This window comes from Oncorhynchus masou, chromosome 3 (genome assembly GCF_036934945.1).
Source record: "Oncorhynchus masou masou isolate Uvic2021 chromosome 3, UVic_Omas_1.1, whole genome shotgun sequence".
Lineage (NCBI taxonomy): Eukaryota > Metazoa > Chordata > Actinopteri > Salmoniformes > Salmonidae > Oncorhynchus > Oncorhynchus masou.
This window is the reverse complement of record NC_088214.1, coordinates 7,565,918-7,587,081: the sequence shown is the minus strand read 5'-3', so window position 1 is coordinate 7,587,081 and position 21,164 is coordinate 7,565,918. Positions and strand designations below refer to the sequence as shown.

The window sequence follows — 21,164 nt, the reverse complement described above, 5'->3', positions numbered from 1 at the left end:
AGAGATCTTAATTAGAAAGTAGGGTAATTGTATTCATTTGGAGTTTTAGTTTACAGCCTTGAATGTAAATTCTTTTGAAGATAATATGTGCACACATACAGAAATTCTACCCCATTTCCTTGGCTGGGTCTTTTTCCGTCTGACTCTTTTTAATCCACGGTAGAATGATAACTATGTCTCCCCCAACCAACGCTGGTATTAACATCAATTTCAGCATTCCTCAGTGAGGGAGGAAACCCAAGCCTGGAATAAAATGCTTTACAGAGCATATAGCATTATAGAGCCCCGTGTTGTTCAGACAGAGACTGAAACTTATGTTTCAGTTATTTATCTTGTAAAAAATGTTTTGGAAACCCTGCTCACACATACTACTAATTGTAGATTTTTTGTGGAATGTGTGGTGCGTAGACCAAGCGTTAATCTGTTATGAACGTCTATCAACGGTTATTTCTTTGTGAATAATACACTGTGTCTGTGGTGCCACAGGTTCTTCTCCAGACAGGTGTGTGTTATCTCAGCAATGATGCTTTTCCTCTGATCTTTCTCTCTCCCTTCCTCAAGATCTTTCTCTCTCTACGTTCCTCAAGATCTTTTTCTCTCCCTTCCTCAAGATCTTTCTCTCTCTGTTCCTCAAGATCTTTCTCCTCAAGATCTTTTTCTCTCCCTTCCTCAAGATCTTTCTCTCTCTGTTCCTCAAGATATTTCTCTCTACGTTCCTCAAGATCTTTCTCTCTCCCTTCCTCAAGATCCTTCTCTCTCTGTTCCTCAAGATCTTTCTCTCTCTGTTCCTCAAGATATTTCTCTCTACGTTCCTCAAGATCTTTCTCTCTCTCTTCCTCAATATCTTTTTCTCTCTCTTCCTCAAGATCTTTCTCTCTCCGTTCCTCAAGATCTTTCTCTCTCTCTTCCTCAATATCTTTTTCTCTCTCTTCCTCAAGATCTTTCTCTCTCCGTTCCTCAAGATCCTTCTCTCTCTCTTCCTCAATATCTTTTTCTCAAGATCTTTCTCTCTCCGTTCCTCAAGATCTTTCTCTCTCCGTTCCAGCCCGTCCCCTTAAGAAAAAAAAGGAAATGAGAACATGCTTCCAAATAAGGAGAGCGGGTGAATATCGCCAGAGTGTCTGTTACGTTCTTAAGAAAGCCTTAGGAGGAGTGAGTGGGGAGGTTCAGACCAGAGAGGGAGGGGTAGAGGGAGGGGGGATACTGTGGCTGCTGAGGTTAGCTAGCTAACCAGGCGCGGGGGGTGGGGGGGGGGGGTGGAAGGGGGTAGTGGTCTATGTCACTGGGGACTGCATGGGGCTGTCTCTTCAAAACCAGTCAGGTTTAAATCACTTATATCAGCCCTGGTTTCCAGTCTGCATCCTCTGCTCTCTCCTCTCTCTCTCTCTCTCTCTCTCTTGCTCTCTGTATCAGCTGGCGTATTGGCTCTGGTGGACTTGGAAACTGAGAAAGGACTAGTCTCTCTCTCTCTCTCTCTCTCTGTGAGAGGGTTTGTCTTTAAGTGTCTAACTAGACCTTCCTGTCCCACGTTTCTGTAGCCACTGACCCCTAACAACCGTCAACCATGGAGGCCATCAAGAAGAAAATGCAGATGCTGAAGCTGGACAAAGAGAACGCCATCGACAGGGCGGAGCAGGCAGAGACCGACAAGAAATCAGCTGAGGACAAATGCAAACAGGTGAGGGAAGGATATTGAGAGGGGGGGGAGATAAGGTGAGGGAAGGATATTGAGAGGGGGGGGATAAGGTGAGGGAAGGACTGTAAAGAGGGGAGAGGAAAGATAAGGTGAGGAAGGACTGTAAAGAGGGGAGAGGAAAGATAAGGTGAGGGAAGGACTGTAAAGAGGGGAGAGGAAAGATAAGGTGAGTGAAGGAAGGTAAAGAGGGGAGAGGAAAGATAAGGTGAGTGAAGGAAGGTAAAGAGGGGAGAGGAAAGATAAGGTGAGTGAAGGAAGGTAAAGAGGGGAGAGGAAAGATAAGGTGAGTGAAGGAAGGTAAAGAGGAATTCTAGGGAAATAAGGTGAGTGAAGGAAGGTAAAGATTTCCTGGAAATTCTAAGGTGATTGCTTGGATATTGAGAACCAGGAAAGATCTGAGGAAATAAGGGGAAGAGCTGAGAGGGAAGAACTGAGAGGGGGAAAGGGAAAAAGAGCTGAGGAGGGGGAAAGGGAGAGTGGGAAGAGCTGAGGAGGGGAAAGGGTGAGAGGGAAGAGCTGAGGAGGGGGAAAGGGTGAGAGGGAAGAGCTGAGGAGGGGAAAGGGTGAGAGGGAAGAGCTGAGGAGGGGGAAGAGCTGAGAGGGAAGAGCTGAGGAGGGGGAAAGGGAGAGAGGGAAGAGCTGAGGAGGGGGAAGAGCTGAGAGGGAAGAACTGAGGAGGGGGAAAGGGAGAGAGGGAAGAGCTGAGGAGGGGAAAGGGAGAGAGGGAAGAGCTGAGGAGGGGAAAGGGTGAGAGGGAAGAGCTGAGGAGGGGGAAAGGGTGAGAGGGAAGAGCTGAGGAGGGGAAAGGGTGAGAGGGAAGAGCTGAGGAGGGGGAAAGGGAGAGAGGGAAGAGCTGAGGAGGGGGAAAGGGTGAGAGGGAAGAGCTGAGGAGGGGGAAAGGGTGAGAGGGAAGAGCTGAGGAGGGGGAAGGGTGAGAGGGAAGAGCTGAGGAGGGGGAAAGGGTGAGAGGGAAGAGCTGAGGAGGGGGAAGAGTTGAGAGGGAAGAGCTGAGGAGGGGGAAGAGCTGAGAGGGAAGAGCTGAGGAGGGGGAAGAGCTGAGAGGGAAGAGCTGAGGAGGGGGAGACAGAAAGCAGCTAATGGATACAAGTGATGAATTGTACAGAGTGGTAAAATATACATGGGTACTTAAAAAAAATCTAATGTAATATAGGCTAATGTTGAAGTACTTGATAATGAACGTGATGCTGTTCCTCTTGTGCTGTGTGCTTGAATGTCAATATCTCGGATCCAATGTATTAGATACATGGGTGGAAATTATCATTAGTAAATAGATGCTGTATATATATATATCATAAATGTCATTTCTGAGGTATAAATAAATGCAGTTCTTCTCATGGAAGAAATGGAAGAAACTAGCCCAAGGCAGAGTGTGATGGAATACATTTGTGGATGACCTATACTCCTCACAGAGTATAAAGTAGTTTATGCAGAGTAAAATTAGCCCGGGGAAAAGAGCTACTTAATTGATTGATTAAAATAAGCTCTGAGACATAGAACAGCTAGCTGATTGTATTGAGGATGGTTCTCCTTTCCTCTGATGGAGAGAGATGAAGCCCTCAGGGAGAGAGGGATGGAGAGAGAGATGAAGCCCTCAGGGAGAGAGGGATGGAGAGAGAGAGGGATGAAGAGATGAAGGCCTCAGGGAGAGAGGGATGGAGAGAGATGAAGCCCTCAGGGAGAGAGGGATGGAGAGATGGAGATGAAGCCCTCAGGGAGAGAGGGATGGAGAGAGAGAGATGAAGCCCTCAGGGAGAGAGGGATGGAGAGAGAGATGAAGCCCTCAGGGAGAGAGGGATGGAGAGAGGGATGAGGCATCAGGGAGAGAGGGATGGAGAGAGATGAAGCCCTCAGGGAGAGAGGGATGGAGAGAGATGAAGCCCTCAGGGAGAGAGGGATGGAGAGAGATGAAGCCCTCAGGGAGAGAGGGATGGAGAGAGAGATGAAGCCCTCAGGGAGAGAGGGATGGAGAGAGGGATGAAGCCCTCAGGGAGAGAGGGATGGAGAGAGAGATGAAGGCCTCAGGGAGAGAGGGATGGAGAGAGAGATGAAGCCCTCAGGGAGAGAGGGATGGAGAGAGAGATGAAGCCCTCAGGGAGAGAGGGATGGAGAGAGGGATGAAGCCCTCAGGGAGAGAGGGATGGAGAGAGAGATGAAGGCCTCAGGGAGAGAGGGATGGAGAGAGAGATGAAGCCCTCAGGGAGAGAGGGATGGATGGAGGGAGAGGGAGATGAAGCCCTCAGGGAGAGAGGGATGGAGAGAGAGATGAAGCCCTCAGGGAGAGAGGGATGGAGGGAGAGAGGGATGAAGCCCTCAGGGAGAGAGGGATGGAGAGAGGGATGAAGCCCTCAGGAAGAGAGAGGGATGGAGAGAGGGATGAAGCCCTCAGGGAGAGAGGGATGGAGAGAGAGATGAAGCCCTCAGGGAGAGAGGGATGGAGAGAGATGAAGCCCTCAGGGAGAGAGGGATGGAGAGAGATGAAGCCCTCAGGGAGAGAGGGATGGAGAGAGAGATGAAGTCCTCAGGGAGAGAGAGATGGAGAGAGAGATGAGTCATCAGGGAGAGAGGGATGAGTCATCAGCGAGAGAGGGATGGAGAGAGGGATGAAGCCCTCAGGGAGAGAGGGATGGAGAGAGGGATGAGTCATCAGGGAGAGAGGGATGAGTCATCAGCGAGAGAGGGATGGAGAGAGGGATGAAGTCCTCAGGGAGAGAGGGATGGAGAGAGGGATGATCCATTTGGGAGAGAGGGATGGAGAGAGAGATGAGCCCTCAGGGAGAGAGGAAAGAGCAGTGAAGGAGTTCTTCTGCATCCCAAACCCACCCCTTCCCCGTAACCTCCCGGACACTCCTGTAGACGTGAAAGGAAGAAATATGGCCCAAATTCCACCCAGCTTATCAGTTGATATGGTTGAAAATTCCAATGTGATAACAAATTCCATGCAGCACATCAGAAGGCTTGGTGAATCAATCTATGAATTATTAAAGCTACCAGATCTAATCATTTTGTATCTCCAGGCTAAGGGGACAGGGGTTCCCCTGTCCATTTGGTATCCAGCAGCAGGCTGCATCACGACTGATCATAGATAGATCGTAAGAGAGCCATAGAGCTCCAGAAGGATTAGCCCCCCCGCGTTGTACAGGGACAACAAGGGGTACCAGGAATAAAAAGCTAGCTATGCCAGCTGTCGCTCTGCTCCTCACTTTGGTGTGACTTTACATGGCCCTGGGGTGCAGATCCACTCACCAACATTCCTTTGTCTGATCTGTCTAAAGTTCAAGAACATACCAGAGGAGATACTAAGGATATGTCCCAAATGGCACCCTATTCCCTTTATAGTGCACTACTTTTGACCACAGCCCTGTAGGTATTGATCGAAAGTAGTGCACTATATAGGGAGTAGACTTCCATTGTGGACGTAGTCGAACGAACAACACAACATTCTTAGAACCGTGTGCGTAAGTGTGAGCACCGTGGTGGCAGGCAGTCGTCAGTAGCACTATCCACAATACCCTCAGCCATTTCAGATATGGGGAGGTTCCGTCTGCCTGTATCATGGTGGATTACACAGACCTCTTTAGACAGTTAGGTGGATAGAGTTAAACAGTGATGAGTGCTGATGCTTTCCTCTGGTATTCTATGAGTCTCTGGGGCTTTGTCCCCAAGGGCACCATATTACCTGTGTAGTGCACTGCGTTTGACCAGAGCCCCGTCAGCAGCCTGTGAGGCAAAGGCCAGCGGGGTAGTGAACACTTGTACCCTTCTGCCATCTACTGGGATCACACTTCGTGGCTATGAAGCACTGCAGGACAAAGTACGGTTGAATCCAACAACAACATTCTAGTCTTTGGAACAAGCACTAAACATTAGCAACATTAGCAATATACATGCAATGTTGGAGTCAATTCAATTCTATTTTTCTAGCTACAAAATACTGAGTGGTTGGTTATTCTCTTCCTTTGCAGGCCTTTTCTCCTGACTTCCCCACTGGAGGCACAATGTTGTAGATATACATCTGTTTAATATAGAGCTGACGTGATTCTGTTTTATATAGAGCTGATGTGATTCTGTTTTATAGAGCTGACGTGATTCTGTTTTATATAGAGCTGACGTGATTCTGTTTTATATAGAGCTGACGTGATTCTGTTTTATATAGAGCTGACGTGATTCTGTTTTATATAGAGCTGACGTGATTCTGTTTTATATAGAGCTGACGTGATTCTGTTTTATATAGAGCTGACGTGATTCTGTTTTATATAGAGCTGACGTGATTCTGTCTAATAGAGCTGACGTGATTCTGTTTTATATAGAGCTGACGTGATTCTGTCTAATATAGAGCTGACGTGATTCTGTCTAATAGAGCTGACGTGATTCTGTTTTATATAGAGCTGACGTGATTCTGTTTTATATAGAGCTGACGTGATTCTGTCTAATAGAGCTGACGTGATTCTGTCTAATAGAGCTGACGTGATTCTGTTTAATATAGAGCTGACGTGATTCTGTCTAATAGAGCTGACGTGATTCTGTCTAATAGAGCTGACGTGATTCTGTTTTATATAGAGCTGACGTGATTCTGTTTAATATAGAGCTGACGTGATTCTGTTTTATATAGAGCTGACGTGATTCTGTCTAATATAGAGCTGACGTGATTCTGTTTTATATAGAGCTGACGTGATTCTGTCTTATAGAGCTGACGTGATTCTGTTTTATATAGAGCTGACGTGATTCTGTTTTATATAGAGCTGACGTGATTCTGTCTTATAGAGCTGACGTGATTCTGTTTTATAGAGCTGACGTGATTCTGTTTTATATAGAGCTGACGTGATTCTGTTTTATAGAGCTGACGTGATTCTGTCTTATAGAGCTGACGTGATTCTGTTTTATATAGAGCTGACGTGATTCTGTTTTATATAGAGCTGACGTGATTCTGTTTTATATAGAGCTGACGTGATTCTGTCTAATAGAGCTGACGTGATTCTGTTTTATATAGAGCTGACGTGATTCTGTTTTATATAGAGCTGACGTGATTCTGTTTTATATAGAGCTGACGTGATTCTGTTTTATATAGAGCTGACGTGATTCTGTTTTATATAGAGCTGACGTGATTCTGTTTTATATAGAGCTGACGTGATTCTGTTTTATATAGAGCTGACGTGATTCTGTTTTATATAGAGCTGACGTGATTCTGTTTTATATAGAGCTGACGTGATTCTGTTTTATATAGAGCTGACGTGATTCTGTTTTATATAGAGCTGACGTGATTCTGTTTTATATAGAGCTGACGTGATTCTGTCTAATAGAGCTGACGTGATTCTGTTTTATATAGAGCTGACGTGATTCTGTCTTATAGAGCTGACGTGATTCTGTCTTATAGAGCTGACGTGATTCTGTTTTATATAGAGCTGACGTGATTCTGTTTTATATAGAGCTGACGTGATTCTGTCTTATAGAGCTGACGTGATTCTGTCTTATAGAGCTGACGTGATTCTGTTTTATATAGAGCTGACGTGATTCTGTTTTATATAGAGCTGACGTGATTCTGTTTTATATAGAGCTGACGTGATTCTGTTTTATATAGAGCTGACGTGATTCTGTTTTATATAGAGCTGACGTGATTCTGTTTTATATAGAGCTGACGTGATTCTGTTTTATATAGAGCTGACGTGATTCTGTTTTATATAGAGCTGACGTGATTCTGTTTTATATAGAGCTGACATGATTCTGTGTGACAGAACGCATATCTGAACATTTCCTGACTCTGTCACCTAGTCTGTCCTTTCTGTGACAGGGGTACAGGTATGTCTGTTGTATAAAATATTGATATCTGAACACCCTTCCCTGATTCTCTGCTTCGCTCTGACTCTGTGTGCCCCCAGTTGGAAGATGAGCTGCTAGGGCTGCATAAGAAGCTGAAGGGGACAGAAGATGAGTTGGATAAATACTCTGAGGCTCTGAAGGACGCACAGGAGAAACTGGAGCTGTCAGAGAAGAAGGCTACTGACGTGAGTACAGCACAGTACTAGAGATACTGCCGGGTTGTCACTGTAACGCTCAAATAATCCCTATTTCAGACACATACAGATGTTTTAAATGTATCATATCACATCCAAGGTTAAGCAATAAAACACCTTCCTTTGTACTCAAACATTTCACCAGTGTACACACATGGTTTAGAGAACTTTGGTTCTATCTTGGCAAGTTTGTTCAGACATCTTCGAATACCGTTGGACAACAGACTCTGATCTAGTCTGGTTGCATCATCAAAAGAGCCAAGATTAAACAGCATTCCTTTTTCCTGATCATTTAGAGAGATCAGGTCAGAAAAATAACATGTGGGATAACATCCACTTCCCTCAGACCACAGCAGGGTCTCTTTCATCAACAGCACAGCCAACTGCTTTCCCTCAGACTACAGCAGGGTCTCTTTCATCAACAGCACAGCCAACTGCTTTCCCTCAGACCACAGCAGGGTCTCTTTCATCAACAGCACAGCCAACTGCTTTCCCTCAGACTACAGCAGGGTCTCTTTCATCAACAGCACAGCCAACTGCTTTCCCTCAGACCACAGCAGGGTCTCTTTCATCAACAGCACAGCCAACTGCTTTCCCTCAGACTACAGCAGGGTCTCTTTCATCAACAGCACAGCCAACTGCTTTCATCCTCAGACCACTGCTTTCCCTCAGACAGGGTCTCTTTCATCAACAGCACAGCCAACTGCTTTCCCTCAGACTACAGCAGGGTCTCTTTCATCAACATTCCCGTGATTCACAGCCAACTGCTTTCCCTCAGACCACAGCAGGGTCTCTTTCATCAACAGCACAGCCAACTGCTTTCCCTCAGACCACAGCAGGGTCTCTTTCATCAACAGCACAGCCAACTGCTTTCCCTCAGACTACAGCAGGGTCTCTTTCATCAACAGCACAGCCAACTGCTTTCCCTCAGACCACAGCAGGGTCTCTTTCATCAACAGCACAGCCAACTGCTTTCCCTCAGACTACAGCAGGGTCTCTTTCATCAACAGCACAGCCAACTGCTTTCCCTCAGACTACAGCAGGGTCTCTTTCATCAACAGCACAGCCAACTGCTTTCCCTCAGACTACAGCAGGGTCTCTTTCATCAACAGCACAGCCAACTGCTTTCCCTCAGACTACAGCAGGGTCTCTTTCATCAACAGCACAGCCAACTGCTTTCCCTCAGACTACAGCAGGGTCTCTTTCATCAACAGCACAGCCAACTGCTTTCCCTCAGACCACAGCACGGTCTCTTTCATCAACAGCACAGCCAACTGCTTTCCCTCAGACTACAGCAGGGTCTCTTTCATCAACAGCACAGCCAACTGCTTTCCCTCAGACTACAGCAGGGTCTCTTTCATCAACAGCACAGCCAACTGCTTTCCCTCAGACCACAGCAGGGTCTCTTTCATCAACAGCACAGCCAACTGCTTTCCCTCAGACTACAGCAGGGTCTCTTTCATCAACAGCACAGCCAACTGCTTTCCCTCAGACTACAGCAGGGTCTCTTTCATCAACAGAAAACACCCAATAAATCAACGAAGTACAGTCAATGTGACTTTCCAACCTTCACTCCCATATATGAACAAAGTCAACAGTCTCCTCTCTCTCTATGAGGTTTTCTCAAAGATAGCATCTACTGAACTGCGTTACGGTCTTCTCCCAGGTCTGAAACAAAGGTTCAGGGGCTGCTATTTCATATATATATATATATATAGTGCATTACTTTTCACCTGGACCCATAAGGCTCTGGTCAAAAGTAGTGCACTGTATAGGGACTAGGATGCCATTTGGGACACATGCAGAGTCTCAGCTCCACTACTCCACATATGCAGCAACACAGAAATGTGAGGAATGCAGCTAAAACAAACAGAGAACCTCACACTGCTGTGGCTATTGAAGACTATACTGGAAACGCTTCTGGTAAGGAGACCACAGACACAGTTACAGACATGGCTACAGTTACAGGCATAGCTACAGACACAGTTACAGACACGGCTACAGACATGGCTACAGTTACAGGCACAGCTAAAGACACAGTTACAGACACGGCTACAGACACGGCTACAGACACAGTTACAGACACGGCTACAGTTACAGGCATAGCTACAGACACAGTTACAGACACGGCTACAGACACGGCTACAGTTACAGGCACAGCTAAAGACACAGTTACAGACACGGCTACAGACACAGTTACAGACATGGCTACAGTTACAGGCACAGCTACAGACACAGTTACAGACACGGCTACAGACACGGCTACAGTTACAGGCACAGCTAAAGGCACAGTTACAGACACGGCTACAGACACGGCTACAGACACAGTTACAGACACGGCTACAGTTACAGGCACAGCTACAGACACAGTTACATGCATAGCTACAGTTACAGGCACAGCCACGGACACAGTTACATGCATAGCTACAGACACAGTTACAGACACGGCTACAGACACGGCTACAGACACAGTTACAGACACGGCTACAGTTACAGGCACAGCCACGGACACAGTTACATACACAGCCACGGACACAGTTACATGCATAGCTACAGACACAATGACAGGCGCAGCAACAGACACAGACACGTTTACAGACCCGGCTACAGACACGGTCACAGACACAGTTACAGAGTCACAGACACGGCTACAGACACAGATACAGACACAATAACAGAGACACAGCTACAGACACAGACACAGCTACAGACACAGATACAGACACAGATACAGACACAATAACAGAGACACAGCTACAGACACAGACACGGCTACAGACACAGATACAGACACAGACACAGCTACAGACACAGATACAGATACAGTTACAGACACAGATACCGACACAATAACAGAGACACAGCTACAGACACAGACACAGTCACAGACACTGTCAACATGTTGTGATTCTGAACTGCCATATGTGAAATAGTAAGTGGCTTGTTTCAGCTCATTTCACCTTGTTTTTGATACCATGTCTTATTTTGAGGTGTTTTGACTGAAAATGTCAATGTTAATATCGCCCCTCAGGGGTGCATGCTTAGTCCCCTCCTGTACTCTCTGTTCACCCATGACTGCATGGCCAAGAACAACTCCAACACCATCATAAAGTTTGCCGACGACGCCACAGTGGTAGGCCTGATCACCGACAACGATGAGCCTATAGGGAGGAGGTCAGAGACTTGGCAGTGTCGTGCTAGGATGACAACCTCTCCATCAACGTGATCAAGACAAAGGAACTGATTGTGGAGTACAGGAAAAGGAGGGCCAAGCACACCCCCATTCTCATCGTGGAGCAGGTTGAGAGCTTCAAGTTCCTTTGTGTCAACATCACAATACACTATCATGGTCCAAACACACCAAGACAGCTGTGAAGAGGGCACATCAATGCCTTATCCCCCTCAGGAGACTGAAAAGATTTGTCATGGGTCCCCAGATCCTCAAAAGTTCTACAGCTGCACCATCGAGAGCATCCTGTCTGGTTGCATCACCGCCTGGTATGGTAACTACTCGGCATCTGACCGCAAGGCCCTACAGAGGGTAGTGGGGCCAAGCTTCCTGCCCTTCCAGGACCTTTATACAAGGCGGTGTCAGAGGAAGGTCCTAAAAATGATCAAAGACTCCAGTCACCCGAGTCATAGACTGTTCTCTCTGTTCTCAAGTCTAGGTCCAAAAGGCTCCTTAACAGCTTATTGTGCGAAGCCACTGCTGAACAATTAATCAAATGGCTACCTGGAATATTTGCAATGACCCTCCATTTTTTTTACACTGCTGCTACTCGCTGTTTATTACCTATGCATAGTCACTTTACCCCCTACCTACATGTACAAATGACCTCAATTACCTGGACTAACCTGTACCCCCGCACATTGACTCAGTACCGTCACCTCCTGTATCTAACCTTGCTATTGTTATTTTATTGTGTTACTTTATTTTTACTTTAATTTATTTTGTAAATATTTTTTCTTAACTCTTATTTTTCTTACGACTGCATTGTTGGTTTAAGGGCTTGTAAAGTCAGCATTTCACGGTAAGTTTACCTGTTGTATTCAGCATATCACGGTAAGTTTACCTGTTGTATTCAGCGCATTGATTTGATTTGAATGATTAGAATGATTGATCTTCTTCCTGTGTTCATATTCAACCTTAAATCAGTGTCATCCAACCCCAGAGGAAAAGGAGAAAGAAAGACAGGAACCACTAGCCTGTGGAATGTGTTGCTGCCCAACGGCTACAGGTTATTGCAGCCAATAAATCAGTTAACATTACAACCATTTCTTTGTCCAGTATACATGTTATAAAGATTGTTTTAGAAGAAAAGAAACGCACACCTATTAAGACGAGGTGCTGGCTAGCGGAGTAGAAACTTGAAAATAAAAGAAAGCCGCACACTCTTGGAGCTCAGATGCAAAAATTTTAATACCCTGATGAAGACAGCTTGGCTGTCGAAACGTTGGTATTAAAATTTTTGCATCTGAGCTCCAAGAGTATAAAGATTGTTTTAACAGATATGAAAACATATTTAGAGGCAAGTTTACTTTGCCCATCACACCTACTTTATTATGCACTGATATGAATCTCTCACACACACACACACACACACACACACACACACACACACACACACACACACACACACACACACAGGGCCTCAGGGTTATTTTTATAGAAATGAGTGGCTACACTGACAATTAAGCAACACACAGATTGTACAATATTATGAGGCAATATAGATACAGTATATATATCATGAACTACAGTAGTCTACTAAATAATGTTTTCAGTGGCACACTGACTCACCTAATGATAAGGATGAAGACATAGGCTAATCACAGTGATGAACGATGAGCTCGTCTCAAGATGAGCTACTTTGAAAAACGGCGCTGCTGTTAGCTACAAATTGGGAGTGAAAATTGTATTTTGAAATCTGCAAAAATGCAAAACAACAGCCTTAACCAACCATAGAAATATAATCCATAGATGGCCGTTCCCATTCAAGTCAGGACTGGCATTCATTACTAGTGTACCGATGAGTTTTAACATTCAAATTGCCAGGGTAAGAGGTTACAAGACCCATCTATGGATTATATATCTATGGCCACAATGCAACAAGCTGTAGCCTATACGGTATTTGGTGCAGATGCTGCCCAAACTGCAGCCTTACAAACTGTAGGAATACCAGTAATTGCCAAAATAAAGGAAACACTGGAGTAAACAAGTAATACAAAGTATATGTTATGGTGTGGGGTGCGTTTTCCTGGCATGGTTTATGTCCACTTGTAGAATCTATGCCAAGGAGCATTGAACTGTCCTGCCAGCTCGTGGTGGCCCAGTACCCTTTTAAGACATTATGTTGGTGTTTCCTTTATTTTGGCAGATACTTGTATGTGCTTGTGATAAAACATAATCCAAGGTCACAATCCAGTCACATTTATTTATTATGTATTTATTTTAATTTTGTATTAATCAGTTACCCAAAATATTATTTATTATTTCTTATGTGTTTTTGTATTTTATTTCATTAATCAGTTACTCAATATATTATTTATTATGTATTTTTAAAAATGTATTAATCAGTTACCCAATATATTATTTATTATGCAGTTGTTGTTTTTTTGTTTTTTTAATCAGTTATTTAATATATTTCCTTCATCATTTTTGTTTTCTTCTTCTCTTTTTTTTGCTGCCTCTTGGGCCCCCCAAGTGCCTGGGGCCCAGGGGCTTCAGCCCGGTAAACCTCAGCATTAACCCAGCCCTGCACACACACACACACTCTCTCTCTCTCTAGCATACTCAATTCAATTCAAGGGCTTTATTGGCATGGGAAACATATGTTAGCATTGCCAAAGCAAGTGAAGTAGATAATAAACATAAGTGAAATAAACAATAAAAATGAACAGTAAACATTACACTCACAGAAGTTCTAAAGAAGTTCATAGTCTCTCTCTCGGGTACTCGCTCTCTCTCTCTAATCAGTTCAGGGTGGACATAACTGCAGACATAAACCTACACACACCTTGCACTGAAACTGAAGTGAAAGCTAAAAACCATAGACATTAAAACCAGCTATAAATCCACACCCTCTCATGGGAACAAAGATCAAGACCTTCATGCACGAAAACCTCCCTCCCTCTGGTTAATCTAATCATGATGTCATCTGAGACTGCTCAGGATTGGAGGATTTCAGCCATAACTTTCCTCAAACCTCCAGCCCTTTCCCGGCCCTCCACTTCTTAAACGTATTTTAAATTTGATATCCAATTTACAGTAGGCTAGATCGATCACTTCGTTCGATAATGACAGGTGGATCATTGGACGCGGTGAAAAGGAAAATCCAGGCGCTTCAACAGCAAGCGGACGATGCTGAAGATCACACGATACTTTTACAGAAACAGTTGGACGATGAACGGGAATTGCGCGAAAACGTGAGAATGTTGTGGCTACAGTTGTATAATTCCCTGTTTGCCACGTTTATTTTACTTTTGGTTTTCCTCCGTTCTTATTTTGCAGAAAACTCATTTGAAGTAGTCTAAAATTATATCGACTAAAAAGTCAGTGCCACTATGCACTACCTTGAAGTGAGGCATGTAATTGAGTTCATTCATATTCTGGTTGTAATGTCGGCTGATCATTGGAAGTGGAGGTACGTTTTCTATTTTCGATGTGAAGAGAATGGGACAGTCAGGAAACCAAGTATTCCCATAGTCAAGTCAAGTGCCTTCAAATTTAATTCCCATAAAATCATTCACTTTTGATGACCTTTAATTGTATTGTAGCGACCTTAAAACCCAACACCTAGCAACGGTAAAGGTGTTGGCATGACATTCGATGGACCCGGGTTCGCTACACTGGTGTCAGAAGTGGGATGGCACCCTTGTGGCCATCGGAGAGTTGTGTACACGTGAGGGGGCTTGGTGTAGAGAAGTGTGGGGACCACTCTCCTGAAGGAAGGGTAATGTACCGACCTTAACCCAACCCAACACCTCCTCAAGGGGTTCGGCCCTCTTGGCTTGACAGTTGCTGGACCCGGATTTGAGTCCCAGTCGTGGCTAACCCCCTAATTTACTATAGCATTATATTGAAAAGCTAACAATGATAGGCTTGTCAAATGCCTTGTCTTGAACAAGCAGAGGTTAGTTTTTCCTATTGAATGAAGGGACCAGACAGGAGAGAAGCAGACAGACAGACGTCAGGGTTATTTTTTACAATGGGCGTCTCACAGGAAGCACATTGATAAGCAGCCATCCCAGACTGCCAACTATTCACACTGACTGACTGTTTACAGTAGGTTGTTGAGGAGGGGATGTTGCACTAGTGTGTACAATTTATCAAGATTCAACCATTTCCATCATGAGTCCCCCTACTCTTCTGAATGAGTCCTTAATTCTTGGATAATACACAGTGTGGGTTGAGGACTGACTTGAACAGTGACGATACACTATCTGCAGGCTCCCTGTTTCACCTCATCACCCATTGTTGGGAATATTTTTTTTCTTTTTTGTTTCCTCTGATCTTTATCATGACCTCTAACCTGCGACCTGTGCCCCCCCCCCTGCAGGCGGAGGGCGACGTGGCGGCTCTGAACCGTAGGATTCAGCTGGTGGAGGAGGAGTTGGACAGGGCTCAGGAGAGGCTGGCCACTGCCCTGCAGAAACTAGAGGAGGCGGAGAAGGCTGCCGACGAGAGTGAGAGGTCAGATCAGGACTACAACAAGTCACCATGTCATTATATAGATAGGACAGCGCCACAGGGCTTTTCTATGGGTCCATGTTTATCAATGGGTATGGACTGCTATAAGGAGGGATTGTGTTTCTTTTTGGACAAAGGAGAAAGTGGCCTCCACACTTTGCGGACTTCCTCTGTATGTAGGTGGGGGGGGGGATTGTAGTTATACACAGTTATTCTTGATATAATGGTAATCCGAGTTAGCTTACAGGTAGATAGTTTACAGAGCTATCTAGCGTTTTTCTTAAGTCTTCACATACAGTAGGTTATACTGTGGCTAACCCTGTGTTGCTGTTGCTCCAGAGGCATGAAGGTGATAGAGAACCGAGCCTCCAAGGACGAGGAGAAGATGGAGATCCAGGAGATGCAGCTGAAGGAGGCCAAGCACATCGCTGAGGAGGCCGACAGGAAGTACGAGGAGGTAAGAAGCACAGAATAGTAGGGTGAAGGTGCCCTTAGATGCTGACCTTGGGTCTGTTTTGCATTTTCCCCACTAAATGGAAGCTGATCCTAGATCCTGTGCCCAGTGAAAACTTCACCCTGGAGTCACAGCATAGTTTGTTATTAGGGGAAGGGGGATACCTAGTCAGTTGTACAACTGAATGCATTCAACTGAAATGTGTCATCCTCATTTAACCCAACCCCTCTGAGTCAGAGAGGTGCAGGGGGCTGCCTTAATCAACAGCCAGCCACATTGTGAGCACCTGGGGAATACTGGGTTAGCTGCCTTGTTCAAGGGCAGAACAACATATTTTTACCTTGTCAGCTCAGGGATTTGATCCAGCAACCTTTTAGTTATTGGCCCAACACTCTAACCACTAAGCCAAGAGTTTCCCCTGACCAGGAAAACCTCTGGGTCTAATCCGTAAGGCCCTAGTATAGCTGGTCATACCCAGTATAACACAGTTTTTCTTGGTTAGTTGTTGTGGTCATGAAGACCTCAGGTGCCGTTCATGACATCATACATTTTCAGATGAGTCAATGTCATGAGGCACGATTATTGATTTCATGTTGAATTTAGTCTCCAAGAGATCCCTTCTGACCCATGGTTTGTGTTGTTCTGTTTCAGGTTGCTCGTAAGCTGGTCATCCTAGAAGGGGAACTGGAGAGGGCCGAAGAGCGAGCAGAGATCTCTGAGCTGTAAGTACCAATACTCATCACACTAGATGTGTGTCAACTATGTTAGTCAGACTACAGGGTGGCGTTAGGGGCGGGCCTTAGGGGGCCTGGCCGACCCTAACGTGCATCGTTGCATGTCCAAATCAAATATTAAAATATTGATAATTTATTTGACTGAGATGCGAGCCAACAGAAAGACTCATCAATCTCAAATAAAGCATTGGAGCAAGCAAAACAGCGCCCCCTCTGTCTCGGTATGGATAGTCCATGAATCTGATGCTGTCTGGACAGGGAAACAGCGCCCCCTCTGTCTCGGTATGGATAGTCCATGTATCTGATGCTGTCTGGACAGGGAAACAGCGCCCCCTCTGTCTCGGTATGGATAGTCCATGTATCTGATGCTGTCTGGACAGGGAAACAGCGCCCCCTCTGTCTCGGTATGGATAGCCCATGTATCTGATGCTGTCTGGACAGGGAAACAGCGCCCCCTCTGTCTTGGTATGGATAGCCCATGTATCCGATGCTGTCTGGCCATAAATGGTATGGCATGTAAAATGACATGTCTTTACTATAAAACCCATTTTTATAAAATGCGTAGGAGGTCCCATTGGGGGAAAAAAAAAAAAACTTGCCCCTTATGGAAATCAAATGCCAGTCCAACTGATTTGTTCTGGTGCTGGCCCTGGTCAGACTTCTTGTGTTAGAATGCTTTTACTTGCTACTCGCAGGGGTTTGCAACTCTAGTCCTCTGGGGCCTGATTGGTGTCTTTCTTTTACCTCCATCCTAGCAAACACAGCTGATTAAACAAATTGCGTTCTAAACTGAAGATCATGATTAGTTGATTATTGGCGTCTGGTGTGTTAGCTGGGGCAAAACTGTGACACCAATCAGCCCCCCCCCCTCGAAGTAGTTGTTCCCTTTGTTCATCAAGGGCCATGGCTTTTGTGGAGCGATGGGTAATGATGCTTCGTGGGTGACTGTTGTTGATGTGTGCAGAGGGTCCCTGGTTCACGCCCAGGTATGGGCGAGGGGACGGTCTAAAATTATACTGTTACAACAAGATTGCCTTGTTGATGTCAGTTGATTCCCTCTGTCCTCCTCTACAGTAAATGTGGTGACCTGGAGGAAGAGCTGAAGAATGTAACCAACAACCTCAAGTCCCTAGAGGCACAGTCTGTTAAGGTGAGTCCCCTATTTTGTTCTCTTTCTCTGTGCCCTGTCTGAACGATACTTTTGCAAAATATCAGCTCTGAAATCTGCTACCGAATAATAATTAATGACATGTAACATGAGTTCCATTTTAATAAATATGTTGTTTTGTCTCTGCAGTATTCAGAAAAAGAAGACAAGTATGAGGACGAAATCAAAGTGCTGACTGACAAACTGAAAGAGGTGAGGACAGCTGTCTGTCTGTGGTGGCATGTTGCCCTTAAGGCTTCAGCCGAACTCGGCTAAGTGAACCGAACAAGTGTGCTCACATACTCCCTTAAAAGACCATTGTTTGAAAAACCGAGAAAAAATAGTACTGTTTGTCCATCTTGAGACACCGTAGCCAGTATGCACTTCCTTTTAAAATAGTCTGAATTAATCGAAGATAACTCAATAAATCTGTCTTTAATTTTGACGTCTTAGTTGCAAATTTACAAATTTACAAATTTACATCCAACTAAGATGTTTGGTACAGTATTTCACAGTGGAAAAAATGTAAATGAAAACAAGTCGTCTATTGTTGAACAACACACACACTTCATTGAAGAATCCCTACTGTTGACCAATGACCTGACGAATAGGGATAGACTTCGGCTCCCAAACTTTTATATACATATTTATTTAACCAGGCAAGTCAGTTAAGAACAAATTCTAATTTACAATGTCGGCCAAACCCTCCGCTAACCCAGACGACGCTGGGCCAAATGTGCGGCGCTTGAGATGCAACTCATCCAGTAGGAAGGTGTTCCTAATGTTTGTTATACTCTGTGTATATTGGTCCTATTTCACACACATAGTGTGTAAGGGGATATCTGTCGTTACTGGCTATAACCGGTCCTCTGTCCCGTCTCTCTAGGCTGAGACTCGTGCTGAGTTTGCAGAGAGATCGGTGGCTAAACTGGAAAAGACCATTGATGACTTAGAAGGTACAGTTCACACACAGTGCATTTCATGGCTGTTTATATCTCTGCACACTATGGTTCCTCAGAGTCAAACCATCTGGATTCTAGACTGTTTCTCTCTACCTCTGTATTATTCTTTGACCCTAATCTCTCAATTTCCCTCTTTCTTTCTCTCTCCCTCCACCCTCTTTCTTTCTCTCTCCCTCCACCCTCTTTCTTTCTCTCCCTCCACCCTCTTTCTTTCTCTCCCTCCACCCTCTTTCTTTCTCTCTCTCCACCCTCTTTCTTTCTCTCCCTCCACCCTCTTTCTTTCTCTCCCTCCACCCTCTTTCTTTCTCTCCACCCCTCCTCTCTCCCACCCTCTTTCTTTCTCTCTTCTCTCTCTCCCTCCCCTCTCTTTCTCTCTCTCCCCCTCTTTCTTTCCCTCCCTCTCCCACCCTCTTTCTTTCTCTCTCTCCTCCCCCTTTCTTTCTTTCTCCACCCCTCTCTTTCTCTCTCCCTCCACCCCCTCTTTCTTTCTCCTCCCTCCACCCCTCTTTCTTTCCCTCCACCCCTCTCCCTCCCCCCCCCCTCTTTCTTTCTCTCTCCCCCTCCCCCCTCCTTTCTTTCTCCCTCCCTCTCTTTCCTCCCTCCCCCTCTTTCTTTCTTCTTCCACCCCTCTTTCTCTCCCTCCACCCCTCTTTCTTTCTCTCTCCCTCCACCCCTCTTTCTTTCTCTCTCCCTCCACCCCTCCTTTCTCCCCCTCCACCCCTCTTTCTCTCTCCCACCCTCTTTCTTTCTCCCCCTCCACCCTCTTTCCTCTCCCTCCACCCTCTTTCTTTCTCCCCTCCACCCTTTTCTTTCTCCCTCCACCCCTCTTTCCTCCCCTCCACCCCTTTCTTTCTTCTCTTTCTTTCTCTCTCCCTCTTTCTTCTCTCCCACCCCTTTCTCCCCCACCCCTCTCTCTCTGTCTCTCCCTCCACCTCTCTGTCTCTCCCTCCACCCCTCTCTCTCTGTCTCTCCCTCCCCTTTTCCTCTATGGTCTCTGTGCTGTTCTCTCTGCTCTTCTGACCCTGCTGCATCCTGCCACGCCTGCTCATTTCCTCTGATCGACTGACCTCTAGATGAACTGTACTCTCAGAAGCTGAAGTACAAGGCCATCAGTGAGGAGCTGGACCATGCCCTCACCGACATGACCGCCATATAGATTACCTTTAACCTTTCACACTTCACCAATCGAAATGGGACGCTTTCACCTTTTCTCATCTTCTCTTCTCCTCCCTTCCTTTATTTTCTTCTCTTCGCCTCTTATCTTCTCCTCTCTTCTATTGCATTCTCTTATTTTATCTTTTCTTCGTGCCTTTTCTGTCTTGTTGTGAGACCTTTTCTGTCTTGTTGTGAGAACTTTTCTGTAAAATCAACATTTCAATAAAATGTGACCTGTTCTATGCACTTCCTCTCCTTGAATCCTTACTTTGTAAATCTGCTACCTCAACTTTACTGCTTTTATCCTCTCCTTTTTCTGCTAATAAATATTTTTATTTTTATTTTTAACATTAGTATAACTATCAACTAAAGAATAACAAAACAGTTTACAGGTGCAGTCATTACGTTTTTGTCTTCTCAATGTCTGTGTCCCAGCAAATCTCATTAAAGAGAGATATATCAAAGTGGACTGAATTTCTCAAGTTTGAATATTACAACCTTTTATTACAGAACATTTATCCAGTGCAAAAGAAGAGAACTTGGATATGCATCAGGTCCTGGACCAAACACTGATAGAGCTGAATAGTTTGTAAAGAAATTAAACATAATTAGAAGCCGAAGAAGAAGAATCAACGTTCCATGATTTATTTTTTATTTCTATAACGTCACAATTCTAATGGCATGTCCAGTTTTAACGTCTCAACCATTGAAAGACGTTGTGCTTTCCGACCACTATTTGTAATTCTTGTTTTTCCATTCTCTATTTTAGTGTACTACCGGTAGCTTTTATGTTTTGATGTCCTTTCCTACTGTCATGAGTACCGTTTTATAAGTACAATGAGCATATACTGACAGCTGTAGCTGGATACCAAAACACTACCAAAGATTCCTCTCTGACTCTACATAGGAATGCTTGTATCAGTTGTATAGCTACCATGGACCAGTGTTTTTCACAGACATATTCTACAAACAAACAAACATTTTGGGGGTTGAAATGTCTGTGGTTAGCTATAATAATAAAAATGTATAATACAACCTTTAATTTGTGTGTGTATGTTTTCCTATACTGAGTAATAGAAGTTTTTACAAAAATAGTAAGCCAACATAAATTCAGAGAAGTGAGGACATTTTGCTGGGTCTCACTTGTAAAAAGGTTATTTTAGCGTCAGGGTTGGGGTTAGGGAAAATGGGATTTTGAATGGGAATCAATTGTTCGTCCTCACAAGTATAGTAAGACATAGCTGCATGGGTGCTCATGCACATGTTTGTATGCGGACATTTTGTGTAATAAATCCGC

General features: G+C 44.9%; 1 protein-coding gene across 4 annotated transcripts; it reads left to right on the top strand.

Annotated features, from left to right (window-relative positions):
* The first annotated feature begins 1,282 nt into the window (after positions 1-1,282).
* Positions 1,283-20,909, top strand: LOC135509347 (tropomyosin alpha-1 chain-like). 4 transcript variants are annotated; one of them, XM_064929927.1, is made up of 9 exons: positions 1,283-1,678; positions 7,591-7,716; positions 15,285-15,418; positions 15,755-15,872; positions 16,521-16,591; positions 17,678-17,753; positions 17,901-17,963; positions 18,637-18,706; positions 20,378-20,909. In XM_064929927.1, the coding sequence occupies exons 1-9, from the start codon at positions 1,565-1,567 to the stop codon at positions 20,458-20,460; spliced, it is 855 nt and encodes a 284-aa protein (XP_064785999.1). In that variant the 5' UTR covers positions 1,283-1,564; the 3' UTR covers positions 20,461-20,909. The 4 variants fall into 4 exon arrangements, with proteins under 4 accessions (XP_064785999.1, XP_064785989.1, XP_064786020.1 ...); XM_064929917.1 differs by lacking the exon at positions 20,378-20,909 and adding an exon at positions 19,786-20,113; XM_064929948.1 differs by lacking the exons at positions 1,283-1,678; positions 7,591-7,716 and adding an exon at positions 13,833-14,151.
* Positions 20,910-21,164: the final 255 nt, after the last annotated feature.